A 21,506-nucleotide genomic window follows, 5' to 3' on the forward strand; every position below is an offset into this window, starting at 1 on the left:
GGTTCTCATCGAACCCCAGAGCCCCTCCTGACACGTCATCGTTTTTTGCCTCAAACAGCCCTCTATGGAACACCGAGGTGGTATTCCCGCTGCTAGCTTTCCCCGGCTTGTGGTTCAGCTAGAGTGCCTGACGGCACACCTTCTGCCATCAAGTCAGGTTACGTCTTTTAATGAAACCGGGTTTAAATCTATCCGAAGAATCCGGTGGTGGCAAAAACTCCTCCGCCAGCGGACTCCACACCTTATCACCCTCCAGGTGGCACCAGAGATGTTTCAGCCTCAACGCATGTCTGCGCATTCTCAGTCCAAGGCATTCTCAGTCCACCCTTTAACGGTTCCTGGCAGCAAACGGAGCGCCTTACAAGTGGCTTTCCTCCCTTCCACAAAAAGCGGAACAGGAGTCGTTCCAACTTGTTTAGCCACAAATCGGGGCAATGCACTACGGACAGGCGGTAGGTGATTACAGATGCTATAAACACCTGCACCACCCTCACCCTGCCCTTCAAGGACAGAGGCCTTCCGGACCACTTCCGTACTATGGCCTCCACCTTCTCCACTACCTCGCTCCAATTCTTCTCCGTCTGGGAGTCCGGGCCAAACCATACTCCAAGCAACTTAAAAGGACCATCTGTCCAGTGTTCAACGATATTGGCTTGTTCCTCCAGGTGCCGTGGCGCAAACCGATGGACTTGTCCTTGTTAACTTTTGCCCTGCCACCGCATCTTCTACACGAGGTAGCTGTGCTTCGTTGGACACGATGAGGGTGACGTCATCCGCATAAGCAGAAACAGACCTACCGCATCCGATTTCATTTGGGTTGCCTCCCAACTTCTCCAACTTCCGCAGTAATGGCTCAAGAGCCAAAATGTACAGAAGCGGAGACAAGGGACACTCTTGACGAACAGAACGCTTGAACGAAAACAGCTCCGTTAGATAGCCGTTTATCTAGACTGTGGACTTGACGCCGCTGTGCATAGCGGAGATCCACCCGCGAAAGCCAGGGCCCCGCCCAGCCACTTCGAGGATCGCCCCCAGGTACCGATGGTCTACATTATCGAACGCTTTACTCTGGTCTAAATGGACCAATGCCCCTCCTTTGCCGGCTAATTTCCCAACCATATTTAAGGTGTAGCCGAGAAGGTGAAGATTATCCTGGATCGATCTGCCTGGGATTGCACATATCTGAGCCTTCCCGACAAGTTTCTCCACGACAGCCGTCAAACTTTTTGCTAACACCTTGGCCAAAATATTTAACTCTACATTAAGTAGAGTTATGGGCCTATAATTACAGATACGATCCTCCTTGCTCGAGTCTTTCTGGACCAGCGTCACAACTCCCCGGCTCATAGGGATGGGAATCCTCCCATTCTGTTGCCAGTTTGCATAGACACCTGTCAGTATGTCCCCGAACAAGTCCGGCATACAACGATAAAAATCATAGGGCAGACCATCTAGCCCCGGTGCACTCGGCCAGCATCTCTCTTACCTCCACGGGAGTGATCGGTCCTTCACAGTATTCAGCCTCACGTGCCGAGAGTAGCGGCCGACCAGCTAGAAAGTCCTTTAAGGACTTCTCCCGCTCAAGCGGACCACTCTTCTCGAACAACCGAGCGAAATGCTGCTAAAAGACTTTCTGCATCTCCTTCTGTTCATAGATCTTGCGTCTCTGTCCGTTAAAGATTTTATAGAGGACTCTCTGACTCTCCGCAAGACGTGCCCATGCGGCAACATTAATACCTTCTCGTTTCCCTGCACATAGCTTAGCTCTGACTCTGCAAACTTTATGCTTGGCGTTGAGGTGACGCTACACGGCTGTTCTTGCTGCCAACACTCTAGATGCAGAACCAGATTCCATTGCCTCGTCTAAGTTCTTAACTAAATCGCCTTCTATTCTAGTCCTATCTAAACTTGGCTGTTTACTAAATCTAATGGACTCCAAACGGATGGCTCTTTTGAGGGCGTGCCACCATCTATTGTTAATGATGGTGCCACATAATGCCCTCTGAACTAACACCTTAATCCGGGTACGGAAAGCTTCACAAGTCAAAATAGACTTGTTCATTTTCCAATATCCGCGTCCCTGTCTATGACATTTATCTATATGTACCTCACACGTCACTAGTTTGTGATCCGCGTATGGCACAATACAGAATTGTGGATAACTAACACTATTCTTATCTCTTTCTTTTATAAATACCCTGTTGGTAACGGTCTACTAGATTATAGTTCCCTAGTAGACACTTGAGGCAAGGATTCCCTTTCCTATCAGTTGAGCCCACACTATCGTCCCGTGCATCGAGGATAGTATTGCGGTTCCCTACCAAAACTAACGTGTTGGACGTCACTAGAAAGTGCTCCAGGTCCCGGTAAAAACTAGACTGCCTACACTCCTTAAGGTCATAGACAGCTACCAGCCTGAAGGACAGCTTACTGACATGAGTCACATCCAGGACAACCAGCCTGCCTTCTGGGTCTAGAAAGACAGTACTTATCAGTAAGTCCAAGTTCTTCCTGATAAGAACTGTCACACCTGTACCTCCTCTTCAGCTATGAGAAATAAATTTCTTGTAACCACCCAGAAGAAGCGAGAACGTTTGAGGTCCATTCATCTTGGACTTGGTTACAATAGCCACATTTATTCTATGTGTCGTGAGATCGTTCAGGAAACAAGCCTATTTCCATCTTGACCCCATTCCACGCACATTTAAACAAGCTAACTTAATCATCAAAGAAAGAAAAATAAATTACTTACGGTTATGAGAGGGAGCATGGCAGTTTATGTTTGCATGCCTCCCCAGCATTCCTCGTAGTTGCTGGTATTTTTACCGACGTTGCCACCGGGCTCTGGGTTGGAGTGGCTGCCGGGCTGATAACCAGCTTCCGAGCTATCACCTCCTGGGTTACATCTTTGATTAGGTTGTTTTCAACATGTTCTTGGAGGAGCTTTCCTTTCCACTCCTCTTCTCCGACTTTGGCATAACGAGTGTCAGACTCTTTGTCAGTCACTTAAAAAGATGTAATACGATTGTTTGCTTTAATAAAGCGTAACACCTTTTCATTTTTAACCTTAAACGAGATAATCTTGAAGGGGTTTTTTGAGACTTTTTAGCGTTGGGGGTGGGGTTTATTGAAAATGTAGTTTCAGCTGGGTGGGACTGGCGAATGTTTTGGCGTTGTTCGCTGGTGTTTGTAGTTTTTCTTTTTTGTTTGGGGAGGGGAGTCCGGGGTGCTTTCTTTTTTCCGTTTGTATGTAACTGTTGTGTAATCCATATCTACTTGTTCATTTTCTTTTGTTTGTTTTTTCTTCTTCCTTTTGTTCTTCATTCTGTGTTTAATTTTGTTTCTTTCTATCCATCTGTTTTTCGGTTTGCCTTTCCCCGTTATTTTCATTTGTTAGTGTTGTGTTCTCCTGTTTCTTTGTGTTTTTCTCTACGTTTTCGGGGGGGACCTCAACTGTTTCTTTGTGCAGGTAGAGCGAACGTGGCCCTTCTGCCCGCACTTAAAACACCAGGGCTTACGTCCCTCCACCGACACACGAATTGTATGCCCTTCCCCCATGAAGACTCTATCGGGCAAATTTTCTAATGTTTGGTTATCGGCTTGTATGACCATTTCCAGTATTTGTCCTCTCCAGTTTGTCGGTTCCTTTTCCCTCATGCTCAGGATGATTAGTTTCCCTTCGATGTCAAATATTACTGCCGCTGCTACCCACATGACTTCGTAACCAACAGGTATTTCCTCAACCGTCACTTTCGCCGTTCGCCGACCCAAATACCTTGGCAGCAACATAATCTCTTCGCTCTTCAATGTTTGAGTCGAAATTCCCTTTGCTACGTTAGCCGATTCGAAATGTGATTCTATTGTAGCACTTCTTACACCTCGGCTAACGTAGCGAATCTTGTTCTATACCGGTGCCATGCACTGTTCAACTATTTCATTTTTTACTTCGGTGATTCTTTTTTTCCTTTATACTATATATTTTGTAGACGACAGTTTTTTCTTAAATTGCTTGAACAGTTTCCGGGGGTGGTATTAACTTAGTTTCTTCTCCAGTTTTTTCAATTAATTTTCTGAACTGGAAGAGCTTCTCCATGGCTACTTCCAGTTCGACGACATTGCCACCTACGGCGACCGAAAAGCTTTCTTTTTCCTGGGTATCCTTTTTTATTTCCGTTGTTGTTTTTACTTCCTCTCATCTCGGAAAAATCATTCTTGGACGTGAGTTCGTACTCCATAATGTAGAACTTGTCTCAAAAGATAAGAAAACCTTGTCGCAAATGACGAGAGAAAAAAATTCCAAAATAACCTGTAAAGGTTAACAGTTCACAGAAATTCAGAAATTTTCTGCCCCGTGGGGTGAAAATTACTGTTTGTCAAAGACAACAGTTCAAATCAACGTACAGAATACAATAACAAAAAGCACCGAGAGAAACGAGCTCACGTAAGGATTGGGTAGGAAATGAAAATATTGACGCACAACTGAGGAAAAAAATGAGGCTGCTAGAGGTGGCAGTCATTCGCCCCAACTCGCAATATATAAAAAATAAGTGATGTTCATCCGCTGATCTTGCAACAAACAAAGTAACTAGTTCCGAACTCTCTATAAAAGATGTAAATAGTAACTCTACTGCAAGGTAATGTTTGTCGCCACTTCAACAAGGCTGTTCGGTACGGACGGAACAACAATACTACTACTTTTTAACCTCGGGAGAAGGCCTCCTCCAGCTGGTTAACGGCATAATCTTTGTCCCATCTAGCGATATAACAGGACCACACATACATACATACATACATACATACATACATACATACATATACATATATATGAGTGTGTGTGTATGTGTGTGTATGCGTGTGTGTGTGCGTGTGTGTGTGTGTGTGTGTAGATGTATGTTTGTATGTGTTTGTGTGTCTGTGTTTGTCCTCCCAACATCGCTTGACAACCGATGCTGGTGTGTTTCCATCCCCTTAACTTAGCGGTTTGGCAAAAATATACCGATAGAATAAGTACTAGGCTTACAAAGAGCAAGTCCTGGAGTCGATTTGCTCGACCAAAGGTGGTACCCCAGCATGGCCGCAGTCAAATGACTGAAACAAGTAAAGAAAGAATTAGATATCATCTACCAATCCTACTTTAGTTATGACGTCAACTAGCGTTCATTAACGCTCACCGTTAGTATCTTAATCCACTCCTGTCAGTATCGTATTTATTGAAAAAAACATTCGGCTGCTGTAACTTATAATTATTACTTAATGCTTTTCTATTTTGAAAATCCCTGGGTGATACTTAATTGCAGGAATAATCATCGTTAATAAAGTTTCCCGGCTCAATATATTTACATAGGCGACTTCTTACGGCCTTGTATTTAGAGTGCAGAAGCTCTCCAGAGGAAATATCCTCCTCCGTTATTTTACCATGTCTATAACAGAACATGTCATCACTAAATACTTATTAAGTGTTGAAGCATTAAAAGTAAAGAAATAAACTAAAAAAAAAAGAAGCCTTATCAATACTTTTACAAATTATTCAGTCATTTTACTTTCGCTCTAAAGCACTAAGATCGATTACTTAACGATCTGTAGATATATCTATGAGGATTAATGTTAATATTTGTACAAATCTTTTGTTTGGCAATGCACTAGTTGAACTTAAGCACCGGTAGATATTAACCCACATTTGCAAGACCAAATGAAAGTTTATCTAAAAATGCATACTACTGCTGCTACTACTACTGATGCTGCTGATACTACTCCTGCTGTTGCTGCTACTACTACTACCACCACCACTACTGCTACTACTACTACTACTACAACTACTACTACTACAACTACTACTACTACTACTACTACTACTACTACACTACTACTACTACTACTACTTCCAACAAAATCAACAATAACAATACTACCAACACAAAAAATTACTATAACAGTAATAGCAGAGATGAAAACGTTTAAAGTCACCAAAAATGGGCGCTAAGGTGTATGTGTCGAAAATCCTGGTGTCGCCGATTAGTACCAGATCCAATCTTAGTCACATGTTATCAGTCAAGAGACTCCACCTGAAGTGCATCTATATATCCCACTCTTAGAGCCACAGTCTTGGTTGAAAAGAAAGGCTCTGTGCTAGGACTTTCCATATCACCATATTATATCTACAGGTTTTGTCAAATTATTTTCAACTGTTATGGCACCATAAAAATTCTCGTTCTGAAAACCTCTCCCTCTACCGTGTTTCAATGTTTTCCTTCTGTATGATAAAAGAAGTCAGTTCTTGGTGTATGTATGCTTTGCTCATGCTTTCGTCACGGCGTCCGTCTGCTGGTACTGATTCTGTGTCGCCTTTTGTACGACACGATTATTTTCTTAGCTTTTGCCCTCAACTGCAGCATCTAGTACACTCCATTCGCCAGGTGGATAAGATCTGGGATCATTTCTACATCCTCTTGTTTGATCTGGAAGGGGATCTCCACTGTAGTCCCAAACCAACACCCTCTCTTCATTCCTGTTATATCACAGATGGTATCTCTCCTCTCCAAAACTACACAGACATCATCCACTAGTAGACCAACCCAGACCAAACACTCTCAGTCGCAATACAAACTGACATTTTCTCTAAGTTTGTTGGGTAGAGCATGAGTAGTAGTAATAATAATAATAGTTTCAAATTTTGGCAGAAGGCCAGCATGTTCGTGGGACAGGCTAAATCAATTACACCGACCCCAGTGCTCAAGTGGAATTTATCTTATCTCCCCCGAAATGATGAATGGCAAAGCCGACCTCCGTGAAATTTGAAATCAGAATGTAATCACGGACAAAATACCGCTAAGAATATAGCTTGGCGTGATAACAATTTTGCCAGCTCGCCACCTTAGTTATGATCATCATAATAACATCACTTGGTTATTGATAGATATTGCAATATCTTCAGGCAAAAATATTACGCGAAAAGGAGCTGAGAAAATGTCAAAGTACAAAGATCTTGAAATTGAAGTATTCAAGTTGTAATGAAGGTAAAAACAATTTCCGCAATAATTAGCACATTGACTATGACACAAAAAGAATTTAAAGAAAAAAACTAGAGAACAAAAACGTAGAAGCGGAACCCTGCTACGAACAGCCACGATTCTATGCAATTCATTAGTAAAACCCAAATGAAAGAATCGACAGATACAAGATACGCCCAGTATAGTAAATACCCCATGAAATAAACAAGCACGCACAACGTGTGCTCTACAGGACGGATACTCAACAAAACAACACAACTCGCATTACACACACAGCATACAATACAAAATCTAATATAACAAAAGACTCAAGCCAAACCCCATAAACAAAGCAGTTTGATGCATTACAGTACTGGGAAGAGACTGCACTCCCTTCACGTAAAAAAACAGTAAAGCACAATGTTGCACAGAGCTCAACATCACGGAGCTGTGGTAGATGATGCAGTAGAATTTTGCCTGAAATTATCAAATGCCAGATAATAATAATAATAATAATAATAATAATAATAATAATAATAATACTAATAATAAAACATGAAAACATGAAAACAAGAAAGCATCATACTCAGTCACAAAACAGGCAAAGGAATATCTAAGTGAATTCCGAATACAACCAATTTCGGAATTAGAGATAGATATACAAGAAACAAGCACAGAAAAAGCTAGGCGCATGAAAACCCGTGCCAAAACTGCGGCCTTAGATATTCTGAATAATAAATGGCAAGAAAAACCTCTCTATGGCAAATACCCAAAGAGAGCGAATAATGCAGATATCGACAAAGCCCTGACCCATCAATGGCTAATGGCCTCTGGCTTAAAATCTGAAACAGAGGGGTTTATCATAGCAGCTCAAGATCAATGCCTACCAACAAGAAACTACCAGGCCAACATATTAAAGATCAGAAGCAGTCCAACGTGTCGTGTATGCAAGCAACAAAATGAAACCATTGACCATGTGGTCTCCAAGTGCAGTCTTCTAGCGCCTACAGAGTATCTCAACAGGCACGATAGAGCTGCACAATATATTCACTGGGTAATCTGTAAAAACCTGGATTTGCCCCATGAAAAAAACTGGTGGGAACACAACCACCCCCAGTGCTTGAAAATGACCACATCTCACTCCTCTGGAACTTCACCATTCAAACTGACAGGAAGATAGATGCAAATAGGCCAGACATCATATTGAAAGACTTCAAACAAAGAACATGCCTCCTCATTGATATGACTGTCCCAATCGATATAAACGTATCTGTCAAGACCGACCAAAAACTGAGCAAATATAAAGATCTTGAAATAGAAATCAGCAAAATGTGGAAGCTGAAGACTAAAACAATACCTGTTGTCATAGGTGCCCTGGGAATGATAGCAAAAGGGGCTGATAGCTACCTAACTCAGATATCAGGAAACCCCAAAATGGCAGAATTTCAAAAGATAGTGCTCATGGGAACTGCTCATATCCTACGCAAAATACTCTCTATGTAATCTCAAGGTTTAAAACAAACATAATTTTCGGTTTAAAAAAAAAAAAAAAAAAAAAAAATTTTTTTTGACATTCATTAGTATAACATCCCCACCCCCCAAATATATGGCACACTAGGCATAACAACAACATGAACTTCCAACCCTGTTGTCTCTTGAGGTCTCTGGGTGAGACTTGGAGCCAACTTGTACAAATATAATGCAAAAGTCAAACATAGAATAATAATAATAATAATAATAATAATAATAATAATAATAATAATAATAATAATAATAATAATAATAATAGCAACAACAACAACAACAATAATAGTTTCGAAAAACAACTTTGATGAGAAAAAGTCAACGGGAAACCATTACAAAAGAAAATGCAAAATAAAAGGAAGAAATGTTAACAAATTAACTCACATAACAAATTTCATCCAAGTTTCCGAATAGATAACGAGGCTCAGCAAACATCAGATGACCTTCGACCTGGCACTTTTTCAAGGGTTCCATGAAGCACTGCAACGATTGAAGATATTAATTGTAATAGGTAAAATGTACAAACTATTTTTGCTAACCAACGTAAGATTTGTAACTATTAGTACTGTTTATTTCGATCTCTCTCTCTCTCTTCTCTATCTCTCTCTCTCTCTCTATATATATATATATATATATATTATATTTTATTATATTTTATTATATTTTATTATATTTTATAATATTATATTTTATTATATTATAGTATAGTATATTATATTATATATTATATATTTCTTTATTTTTGTATTAAGACTACCATTCGTTAAGAAAATTATCTTAATATATTAATTTTCAAGTTGTCTCCATTTGTTAATATATTGAGATATTTTTCCTAATATGAAACCAATGGTAGCTTTAATGCACAAAGAAATATTATCCCGAATGCGATGCTTAGCATTTATTCTCCTCGTTCGACAGTTACATCTATCTATCTATCAATCTATCTATCTATCTATCTATCTATCTATCTATCTATCTATCTATCTATCTATATATATATCTCTCTCTCTCTCTCTCTCTCTCTCTCTCTCTCTATATATATATATATATTATATATATATATATATATATATATATATATATATATATATTACACACACTAGAGTAGTCTTGCACGATAAAAATTGATATCTCTTTCAACAGGAGTCGCTAGACATATTTTCTCAATCTTTTTGATTCAGCCTTCAATGATTCAATATATTCTACTAACTTTTCCAAGATAAACAGGCTCCTGCCTTTACCAAAGCATATTTTAATGTATAATTAAAACCGAGAAGATGATTATGTGAATAAACAATAACTATGTCATCTGTTATTTACATCTGTTTCGTAAACGGAAACTGAGCACATCATCTTAATGTTGCTTCGCAATTCTTTATATGTAATTATTCATTTAAAGTAGAAGTCACTTTTCGAGATCCTAACTGTTGCTTTTAGCAGGTTGATAGATCACTTCAGCATCACGCTGCATCACAAAGTGATGGAAAATGATGACACTATAAATCGAACATGTAATACAGTGGCACTTATTTACAATTTTTGCATCTAGTTCCAGTTAGCCCAGATCGAACAGATCTATAACCATATGCATTCCATCTATAGCTGTTGCATCCTTCTATTCTCTGCATATCTTTGGCTACTCCTATATATCATTCGAGTTTTAAAGAAAGTATAATACGACTTTATGTCATTACGTGAAGTCACTACTTGGTGATATGTAAATATATATGATAGAATGAAATTGTGTCGCTTCACAAAAGTGAAGCAAAATGCATGAAGAAAACGCATATCTAGAAAGATGAAAGAGGAGGCTTTCAATCCATCAAACACACAAACTAAATAGGAAAACACAAACTTTTTTCTGTGAGCATTTTAGCATATTGGCTTTTGAAAATTGATGAAAGAATCACAACGAAACTGATGAAAAAGTATTTTACGACAATAAATATTCATGAAGAAATGTTGATGATCAATCAGGCACACACATTATATAAAAGAGCGCACATATTTTTTAAAGTTATCTAAATATTAAATGTATATGGGAATGTTGTAAGTGTTTTGTAAAATAGAGGGTGATCAAAATATAAGGAAAGTGAATGTAATAAAATATGAAAGAGGATGCTGACAAATTGTAACGTGTTAGTTTACATACGTGTACATACGTGTTTTAAAACCATAAGATGATCGACTAAGAATATAACTTCACTCTTGAAAAGTTCCCATACTGCTTCTCTGCGTTTCAGCTCCTTGCACGATAGCCGTAATGGATCTGCATCTGTGTCTGGAGACGCGATCAGATCAGACCAATGAAGATTCTAGAATAAATAAATTAATCAAATTAATCAATATAAAAAATATACAAGCACAAATTTCAACATAGATATCAATGTAATAATATATTTGTTTACTTTTGGACTTTGGACTAATTCTGTTCATAAAATCATTTATAAGCGATAACTTATTTGTATTTAGCTTTATTTTTGAGGCAAAGCGCTTCTTACATCACCCCGGGAGTTTAACAGGATGCTATTTCGTGATAAGGTGATTTTTCCCAAACAAGAAATTAAAAGTGATTACCGCAAACCAAAGTGTAATTTCTTTATGTTAAAACGCAGCGGCAGTTTTCTCAAAACTGAGAGTTGTATTCTTTACAAGATGAGCGTGAGATATTTGGCTATCTTGTCAATGAAAACTAACACGTTACAATTTGTCGGTATCCTCTTCCATATTTTATTACATTCATTTTCCTTACATTTTGATCGTAAAATTTTCTAGTATTTATTTTCCTATATCTTACTGATTTAACTGTAGTTGCTAACACAATTTATTGTCAAATTTATTTTGATGAAATATCGTTTGATATTTCCTACATGTTCCTAGGGAAAAAACCTAATAACCTAATGATTTAATATTACTCTGGATTCTGTATTAGCCAAAGACACTTCAAACAACTTTTTACTCAATCCATCATGTAACCTGTATCATTTGCTTCCCTCCTGGATCAGCAGAATCACATAAACCCATGAATGAAACCTTCCAAGTAGGAATTAACCACATTCCACCAACAACTCCTAGCTCTCCTCTAGCGGTATAAGTAGAAAAAATCCCATGGCTTATGGAACTCGGAGAAAACCGCCCACCTCTACAAACTAAACGGCTTTCACTCATAAGGACACCTCATGTGAAACTTATTATGAATATTTTCATCAGACTTATTATGAATATTTTCATATCTCGCACATCCACCAGAATTTTTCACACTCAAACTTACGATGCAGCCAATCTTTTTGCTCCCTCACAAAAAAAACTTCCAGCTTTGAGAAATTCTCTTTTCCTTCAATTCTTAAACATGTTGACTCTATGATCAACACAGATGAAGAGATTTCCTCTGCATTTCCATCCTGCTTTACATCGATTTCAACAGAGAACACATGAAGTAAATGTCCTCTGATATCCATCTGTTCCACTTCACAAGACTCAATACCAAATATAAATGCATGGCATGTAAATCTGCAAATGTTCATCGCAACGTTTTAAACTAACACAGTACTGACAATATCACTTCTATCCTCAAGCACTGCGCATCATAGCAGCTTTCCCCACAAACATTCCAATCTCCTCCACTCGCTCAGTCTCTTTGTCTGGCTGTGTCTTCCCCAACTCTCTCTCTCACTCTTATTCATTCTGTAGAAATATATTCCGACACAAGTCCATGAAAGTATAATAAAGAAATCTATAAAAATAAATCCATAAAAATATAATCACTTCAAACATTGATGCAAAACAAGAACACAGTACTCAGACTGGCAAAGGCGATACATTTGTCCTCGGTATTTAACTGATGCCCATTTTCTCGACCCCACTAACGAAAAGAGGTTAAATAGCATTTTGACACGGAAGGGTTTTGAACTTTGAATCTAGACGGGATTAAGGAAATAACTAGTTTAGAGTATGCTACTGATCCAATCATCATCTTATTTGACTCTGATACTTTGAAGATGAAGGTCATTAGCAACAACTTAAATGGCTCTCCTTCGAGCATGAGTCAGATTTAATATACCCAGATCTACTGGAGATATATTCTCCACTTCACTCATCAATTGATTCTTTCCCTCGAGAATTATTTCGGTAGCAGTGTTATTTTGGGCGGGATTCAACATGTAATTTACCTGGCAAGCTGCCCGCCTATGTGTGCCCTACAATGCACATATTTTGGATTTGTGGCGGCTGGTGAGATCGCACTATGTTGGTGTGTGCGGAAATTGGTTTCTCTGATCTACACCCTATAAACTCTCGTGTGCCCCAGGTTCAGTTATGCCCAACTACTCTCCTCTAGTTTAATGGCCAACTTTACTTTACGTCCAACAACACAAGCTCTTCTCGTTCCTCTCAAACCTTCCATATCCACAAGCACCATCCACATACAATTTAGGCACACCATGCCAAATCTGCAGTGATTCCGCGAACGCAGTCCTCTCAAACATCCTTTAATGGAGTTATGTGAAACTACTCTTTCTCAATAGTACAAAGATCACTGCACATTGTAAAGAATATATCTTTACAGTTAACTCTATCAACATGTACAGCACACAACGCATTCAAAATAACCTTAAATATTAGATCTCAAAATCTGTGGAGATCTCTTCTGGTGAACATATATCCTCAACATTTCTGAGACGAAGTATTAGACGTCTCTATTACTTCAGAGCCAGACCTGTTTCAACTCTCAACAACTTTTGATAACATAAAACAGCAAAGGAGTGAGCTACAATAAGGTGCTGCTCCCACATCAGAGACTCTGCTGCTACTATACACCGAGATAGTCTAAATCGACCATACCTCCTACCAAAATAAAAGAAAGTATATTCAATAAATGAAAATAAAATATAAGTAGTAAATAAAAATAAAATATAAGTATTAAATAAAAATAAAATATAATCAACAAATAAAAATATTTTAAAAAAACGTAAGATCTCTCGACTGATTTGTGCGAATTTAATCAGACTGTGGCCATTATGTATTTTCTATAGTTTCCACACTACCATTTGCTTCTTGGGGATAAATGGTCTCTTGTCATCTTCTCAGAAAACCAATTTGCACGCTTCTCCGATATTCGTCATCCACATTTTTATGCTCTTATACTAACAACTAGTCTTCATGAAACTCTTAAATTTCTCTGAAATTGCTGTCACGTACCTGTTACAGAGGAATATGAACAGTGTTGACTGTTCACTGATATAGAAGATCCTCCGAAGACCATATGCAAAATCCCTTCCCCAGATCAAATCCATAAAAGTATATGCAAAACAAGAACACAACACTCAGAGGGGCAAAGACGATACATTTGATCTTGGTATCTAACTGATTCCCATTTTCTCGACCCCACTAACGAAAAGAGGTTAATAGCATTTTGACACGGAGGGGTTTGAACCATGAATCTAGACGGGATTAAGGAAATAACTACTTATATCCTATTCTGTTCATTGCATTATCGTTTCAGCCAGCTACTTATATTACACAGGACAAATAAAGACAACAACTCCGACAACAAATAATCTAATATTTAACTATTTGAAATACAATAAACAGTGGGGAATATATAAATCTTTACTTTTCGTAATCTGCACAGAACCAGACGCCATCAGACATTTTTTTTCTTTGCTTAACCACAAAAGATCGTAGAAATAATCTGATGACGGCACCAATGGATGATAATGATAATGAGGAGTAGGTCGAGGAGGAGGAGAACGACGACGACGATGAAATTGACAACGATGATGATGATGAAGTTAATGATGATTGTTATCATGATAATGATGACCACCATCACCATGACCATAATGATGACAGCTCTTCCTTTTCAATACACGTGGAAGCAGTTTTATATTTCTTTGGCAATATTTCGTTGATTTTTTTCTTTTCCCTTCTTTTGAGCTTTCATTGCAAAGAGTCGATTCATCAATATCTTACAAGACTGGTAATCAATTCAGATCAATTATTATTGTCGTTGTTGTTGTCATCATTATAATTTTTATTATTGTTGTTGCTATTGTAGTTGTTGTTGCTGTTATTATCAGTAGTAGTAGTAGTAGTAGTAGTAGTAGTAGTAGTAGTAGTAGTAGTAGTAGTAGTAGTAGTAGTAGTAGTAGCAGCAGCAGCAGCAGCAGAAGCAATAATGTCAGGTTCATCGTCATTATCCTCCTCCTTCTTATCATCATAATCATCATCATTGTCGTCGTCGTCGTCATCATCGTCGTCATCATTATCCTCTCATCCCCATCATCATGTTCACCCCAGCCTCAAAACGAATAAAGAAAGCAAAAATGTCTATTGACTCAAAGAACAATCATAATATCAGTCAGAAACTTGACCCATACGCCTCTTTTGTCTAATTACTAAGCTGCAGTGTTTATATTTTTTGCAGAAATCGCAATCAATCAATCAATCCCCCAATCAATACCTACCTACTCACCAACCAACTTACCTACCTAAATGCCTCCCTCCTTCCCTACCTATCTATCTACCTACTTACCTACACACACACACGCCCGCACACATATTTGACAGAAGCAACACAATCTTTCATTAAATAAATAGAGATATGAACACCACAAAGTAAAAGATAAAAGGGAAAACGAAAGAATAAAAAGCACAACGACTATACAATTTTTCTAAATGTGTTTATATTTTCTTGGTTTCTTCTTTTACGACTATTAAATCAATGTATGTTTATCTGGGCAGCACATTGCTGTGCGGAGACGGTAGAGTGTCGGATATAAAATGACTTACACTTATTTATGTATGTCTCTTTATATTTCTGAATTCGTATTTTATGTGGGCTGACTTTGTCTTGTCATCCATTGAACATCGATAAAATAAATATTACTCATGTATTCGGGTCGATTAACTTGACAGTAGATTCTTCAAAAAAACCATTGTGCGTGGACGTCTTCCCATATCCTAAACCGTTATTATAATCGGCCTTATACACTTACACTCTGTTAACATGTGACCTTGTACCAAAGCTAAGGATCAATATTTTTGTATATATTAAACATACGTCGTGGTTTTACGTTAGTGTTAAGTTGTAGTTAAGAGAGAAAAGTAATTGAATATTGTTAGGTAAACGCGATTAATAATATATATTCAAAGCTGAGTCTGAGTAGCCACACAGAATTTGTCAGGCTTGCACCTGAAAACTGGTAATGAGAAAATTCGAGTAGACTCCAAATAAATGATATACTGAAAGTAGAAATATAGCAGAAATGAAAGATCCTTCCACAATGTGTTTTGCAGATTTAATGTGTTTCTTAGCTCAAATTTCATCAGGTTCTTTTGATGCTGAATTTAATTTCTTCCCTTTCACATCTACAGTTCAATGTGAGAGTATCCATGCGATAGATCATCGTTAGAAGTGATTAATCAACTCTGTGAGGTTTGTTTGATTCCTAGTAGAAGACATCTCGCTCCAACTACGCGGATAAATATTTAGATAATATCACGGTTTCGTGTTTCTACCCATTTCAAGTTTAGGAACATTTTTTTACCGATTTACAAAGGTCATACTATTTCGGAAATTTGGTACGCCTTTTATTGTCCTAAATTGGGTACTGTAATGAATCTCCGTTCTTTGCCTTTATCTATTTATATATTTACAATTCTATAAAATGTACTTCAAATCACTCCGTGAAAAATGTATGGTGATAGCATTTATGAGTTTCTACGTAAAACTTGCTACTACACTACTTCAGTGTAATTCTCTACAAAATGGAAGTAAGTTTTACATAGAAACTCACATTCAAATGGTTCAATGTGACATACCAATCATTTGTTTTCCCCATTATCTATTTCACAATTTCTTCGGATTTCATTCACACTGAATATAATTTTCTTTCCTGTCATCGGCAAGTAAGAGAGGGAGCGTCCACAGGATCGAGTGATCCGACAGAAATAGCGAGTCACCTCTGTAAGCTTTGGACAATTCTTACTTTGTTTTACTTACACCAGTAATGCGATTAAAATCACAGCTTCGTGTGCATGTATCCCTATAGAATCTGCTCATCCTTCTCAACAACACTTTTGCTGTGTTATTTCCAGAGAGTAAATGAGACATCAGAAATTACAGAATTTCATGGCATATTTTCATAACCTAAGCGCAAGCCATGGAAATTGATCCTTAAGTGTCGATAATGTGATTGATTGGGTTATTCTGTAAGAATACGTCTAGTTGGTAACACAAGTAGTTACAGTTAATTTTTAAATAGACGACTTAAATATAATTATCTGAACTAAAATGCTCGTAAAATGTGAAATTTTAAGTTTACTGTTTTACTCTTTTACTTGTTTCAGTCATTTGACTGTGGCCATGCTGGAGCACTGCCTTTAGTCGAGCAAATCAACCCCAGGACTTATTCTTTGCAAGCCTAGTACTTATTCTATTGGTCTCTTTAGCTGAACCGCGAAGTTACGGGGACGTAAACATACCAGCATCGGTTGTCAAGCAATGTTGGGGTGGGGGACAAATACAGATACACAAGCATACACACACACACTCACACACACACACATACACGCACACACACACACACACACACACACACCACACACACACACATATATATATATATATATATACGACAGGCTTCTTTCAGTTTCCCTCTACCAAATCCACTCACTAGGCTTTGGTCGGCCCGGGTCTACAGTAGAAGACACTTTTCCAAGGTGCCACGCAGTGGGACTAAACCCAAAACCATGTGAAGAAATTCAAACACAATTTCTGTCAGTATTCCCCTAAACTTGATTTCAAAATATCATCAGAAAATGATATCTAAACACTTTCGAAATTTATATAATGAAATTTTATAATTATATTTCAATTTCAGAAATATCTAAATTTTATATAACTATGATTATGATGAATATTTAAATTTTACGCAAATTTCTGTTAATTAAAATAAAAAGAGCTAAAATACTTCTTAAAATTTCTAAAAGATTCCTACTCTGAACCTATCAATGTATCAGATATCATTGCGTATGATAGAAAATAAATTACAAATTATAAATATTGTTGTCTCCGCTAGAAAAAAATTAAAATGTCTTTAGAAATTGAGAAAATTAGAAGAAATATTGGCTTCTAAAATTCCTAAAATGATAAAAACATTTAAAATCATTCATGAATAATTCAGTAGTTTAATTTTGATAAGTCTTTTTATATATATATATATATATATATATATATATATATATATATATATATAGATATATATATATATATATAAAATATTGTGATTGCTAAAATTTTATAAAAGTTGCAGGAAAACTTCTTCAAGATATCTTTAAAATATTCTAACTTCGAAACTTTTGTGCGTGTGAATCTCAATACATACATATATATATACATGTGTGTGTGTGTGTGTGTATGTATATACATATATACATATATTTAAATGTATGTATATATATATATATATATATATATATATATATATATATAGATAGATAGATAGATAGATAGATATGTACTATATGTACATATATATATTTATTTATATTATATATATATATGTATATATGTATGTGTGTGTGTGTACACAACTATATTTAGATATACGTTTGTATACGAATATATATATATATATATATAATATATATATATATATATATATGTGTATATACATATACATATATATACACGCACGTGTGTTTGTATGCGTACCTGTGTGTATGAGTGTGGGTGGGTGAGCGTGTATGTGTGTGTGTGTGTGTGTGTGTGTACCCATCTGCACAGGATTCATACATATATCTAACAATAGCAAAGAAAGTGTTCTTGAAATTGTCACCATCTTACCACTACCTAATTGTAATCTCTCATGAAATTATATAAATGGTCAACGCTGAAAAACGCCAAACCTTATGACAGAATTTAACGGGTGTGCAACTGTTGCCTTGAAGAAACGCTGGAAACTGTGATATATAAGAGGAACGTGTAATAAATAGACATTCGGATGTGGTATTAGCTTATCGGCAGAGAATCAAGAAACCATTCATAGAGCTTGAAAATAACATTACGAAATACACATTAAATAATCTTCTATAGCACCTGAACCTGATGCTGGAAGGACTGTTGGAACTTGTGGAAACAATAATGATCCTAAACATGAAAAAATATAAACAATATTTATCATAAGCAGGTCAGGGCAGAGAGGATAATATTTACGACAAATATCGTAGCAACAAATAAATCACCTGCTAACGCTAAACCCATTGAATAAAAGAATTCTGATGACTCCAATTTAATAACAAGAAGCAGATAATAAAAAACACAAACCTTGACTTACTATTTTATTTATGACGTTAGAGAAATACGGGAGTGGAGTGGGGTTCTATTTCTATGTCAACTAAATGTCTCGTTCTTATTATACTATATCCTTTTGTCATTTCTTTTCTCTCTTACCCGCGTTCTCCAGTTCTTTTATTCTTTTAGATTTCCTGTTTTCCACTGCACACACTTGACTCACATTTTTATCTCCCCACTTTCTTCGCTTCTTTTTTTTCCATTCTCGTTCCCGCTTTCCATGTCCACCTGCATTGATATGGAAGCAACAACACATCTATCTATCTAGTGGTTTTCTAAGCATTCACAAGCACTGCCCTTTAAACCTACAAGACTTTTTGATTAGAGTAGAATGAAATCTAAACAAGGAATCCCGAGGTAAAGTAATACAAAATGTGCTCCCATAGAGTCCATGGGTATTGTTTAATTCTTTTATTCTTTTATTTGTTTCAGTCATTTGAATGCGGCCATGTTGGAGGACCGCCTTTTCAGTCGAACAAATCGACCCGGGGACTTATTCTTTGTAAGCCTAGTACTTATTCTATCGGTATCTTTTGCCGAACCGCTAAGTTATGGGGACGTAAACGCACCACCATCGGTTGTCAAACGATGGTGGGGTGACAAACACAGACATACACACACACACTCATATATATATATATATATATATATATATATATATATATATATATATATATATATATATATGTGTGTGTGTGTGTGTGTGTATATATATAGATAGATAGATAGATAGATAGATAGATAGATAGATAGATAGATAGATACCTATATACAACGGGCTTCTTTCAGTTTCTGTTTACAAAATTCACTCACAAGGCTTTTGTCGGCCCAAGGCTATAGTAGATGACACTTGCCCAAGGTGTCAACCAGTGGGACTGAACCAGGAAGCTGCTTACCACACAGTCACTCATGCGCCCATTATGAAAAATATTTAACAATATCCTACGGATATAGTGTGGTGATTCCATAAAAATACATGTAATGCCGAAATATATGTAGCAATGCATATTATGGCAATAGGTTTCTGCAGTAATGGTTTTTCCGGGTTTTAAGAAGTTATAGTGAATGAGTCCAGTAGTACACCAACGAACAATCACTATAACCTTTTTGAAGAGCCAAGTTTTAGGGAAGGTTTTCGGTGCTTCATTTTCGTCCAACTACTGCAAAGACCGATTTTTTTTTATTATTGTACATAATTCACTTTTCATTGCAAGTTACAACACGGTGGAGAAATGGATCGATCTGGTTACCGAAAAGAGACGGGCAAATTTCGTATCTGCACATTTTCTGATTTTCAGTGAAATCGTGTGGTACCCATTTGTCGAGCTTTATATATATATATATATATGTTATAATTTAGAACAGGTGGTAAAATGTACTTGGAGATTCAAATGTCGGTACGAAGAGCTACGATACATTCTCGTCGGCTATTAATTATCGTCGACATTATTATATATATATATATATATATAGAGAGAGAGAGAGGGGGGGGAGAGAGAGAGAGAAATGGATGCGTGCATTCCGTCATATAATAACATATTAATAAATAAAACATATTCATATATACATACATATATGTACGTACCTACATCTACATGTATATATACATGAATATAGCGTATGTGTAACGTAAATTTAGAAAAAAAAAACATTGGTTTCATATCTTGCGTAAACTAGACATCTCTTCAATTTCTCTAAACAGTAACCGTTCTCTGCAAAGAATGCTTGTTTTAAAACACAAGAACGTCGGTGATAGTTCAAGAAATAGCCCCCTTTAAAAATATGGCCAGGCGAGTTGTCTTCCTTCGCTTGATAGCTAGGTTTTCCAGTTTTGAAGTAAAGATTTCCGAAAATGCGGACAACTCCCCAAGGGTTCCGTCCTGGAGTTAAGATAGCTTCTTGATTCATGTGAGTTCAGAAGAATTATATATCTTTCTGCCAAACGCAATTTGCACATATATATATAAGAGAGGGAGAGAGATAATACGCACGTGTACTTATATATATATATATATATATATATATATATATCCAATATATATATATATATCCACATACACATACATACATATATACATACGTACGTGTGAATGTATGTATGTATATATGTATGTATATATAAATGTATGTATTTCTGCATGTATGCTTGCGTATGTAATTACACTCCTTAGCACTTACCCAGTAATGTTTACTGTAAGACTAACCTCCGTTAATCTGTAACTTGCCATGATCTTGTTGCTGTCAGCCACTGGTTGAATGCCGCAGCACGTCGTTGAGTTGGAGGATTCAGCCTCATTCTTGACACTAGGCCATTAATTGTTGATAACATCTCATCATCAACTTGTGGTTTTATGCCTTTCCCTTTTCCTCGCTAACGGTTACAATTCTGTGGCGTCTGTAGCTCTGCTCACATCTCCCATCCATGTCATTTCCTTTTTCCGTTCCCTTTTTTTATTTTTTTTGTCTTTGTATGTTATGTGAGACATTGCTGTTTGTGTTTGGCGCTGACATACAGCCAATTTTCTGCAGCTAAATCCTACTGTTAGTATTCTGTATTGGTTCATAACTTTTCTTTTGTGGTAGATTAGCAACTTTATCTCATAGATCCCTGTGATTATTGAAAGCAACAGAGACTAATTATT

The 21,506-nt window shown here is 37.0% G+C and overlaps 1 protein-coding gene across 3 annotated transcripts in view; it reads right to left on the reverse strand.

The window, feature by feature from the left end:
• Positions 1-21,506, reverse strand: part of LOC115221827 (pleckstrin homology domain-containing family G member 7-like) — a 987,181-nt gene that overhangs the window by 115,218 nt on the left and 850,457 nt on the right. For all 3 annotated transcript variants that reach the window (XM_029792059.2, XM_029792061.2, XM_029792060.2), the window contains 2 exons: positions 10,673-10,825; positions 8,895-8,990 (listed from right to left, as the gene is read on the reverse strand). In XM_029792059.2, the coding sequence (XP_029647919.1) occupies positions 8,895-8,990; positions 10,673-10,825 (249 nt within the window). The remainder of the gene's footprint in view (positions 1-8,894; positions 8,991-10,672; positions 10,826-21,506) is intronic.

The sequence above is a fragment of the Octopus sinensis genome, linkage group LG18, assembly GCF_006345805.1.
Source record: "Octopus sinensis linkage group LG18, ASM634580v1, whole genome shotgun sequence".
In the NCBI taxonomy this organism is placed as follows: Eukaryota; Metazoa; Mollusca; class Cephalopoda; order Octopoda; family Octopodidae; genus Octopus; species Octopus sinensis.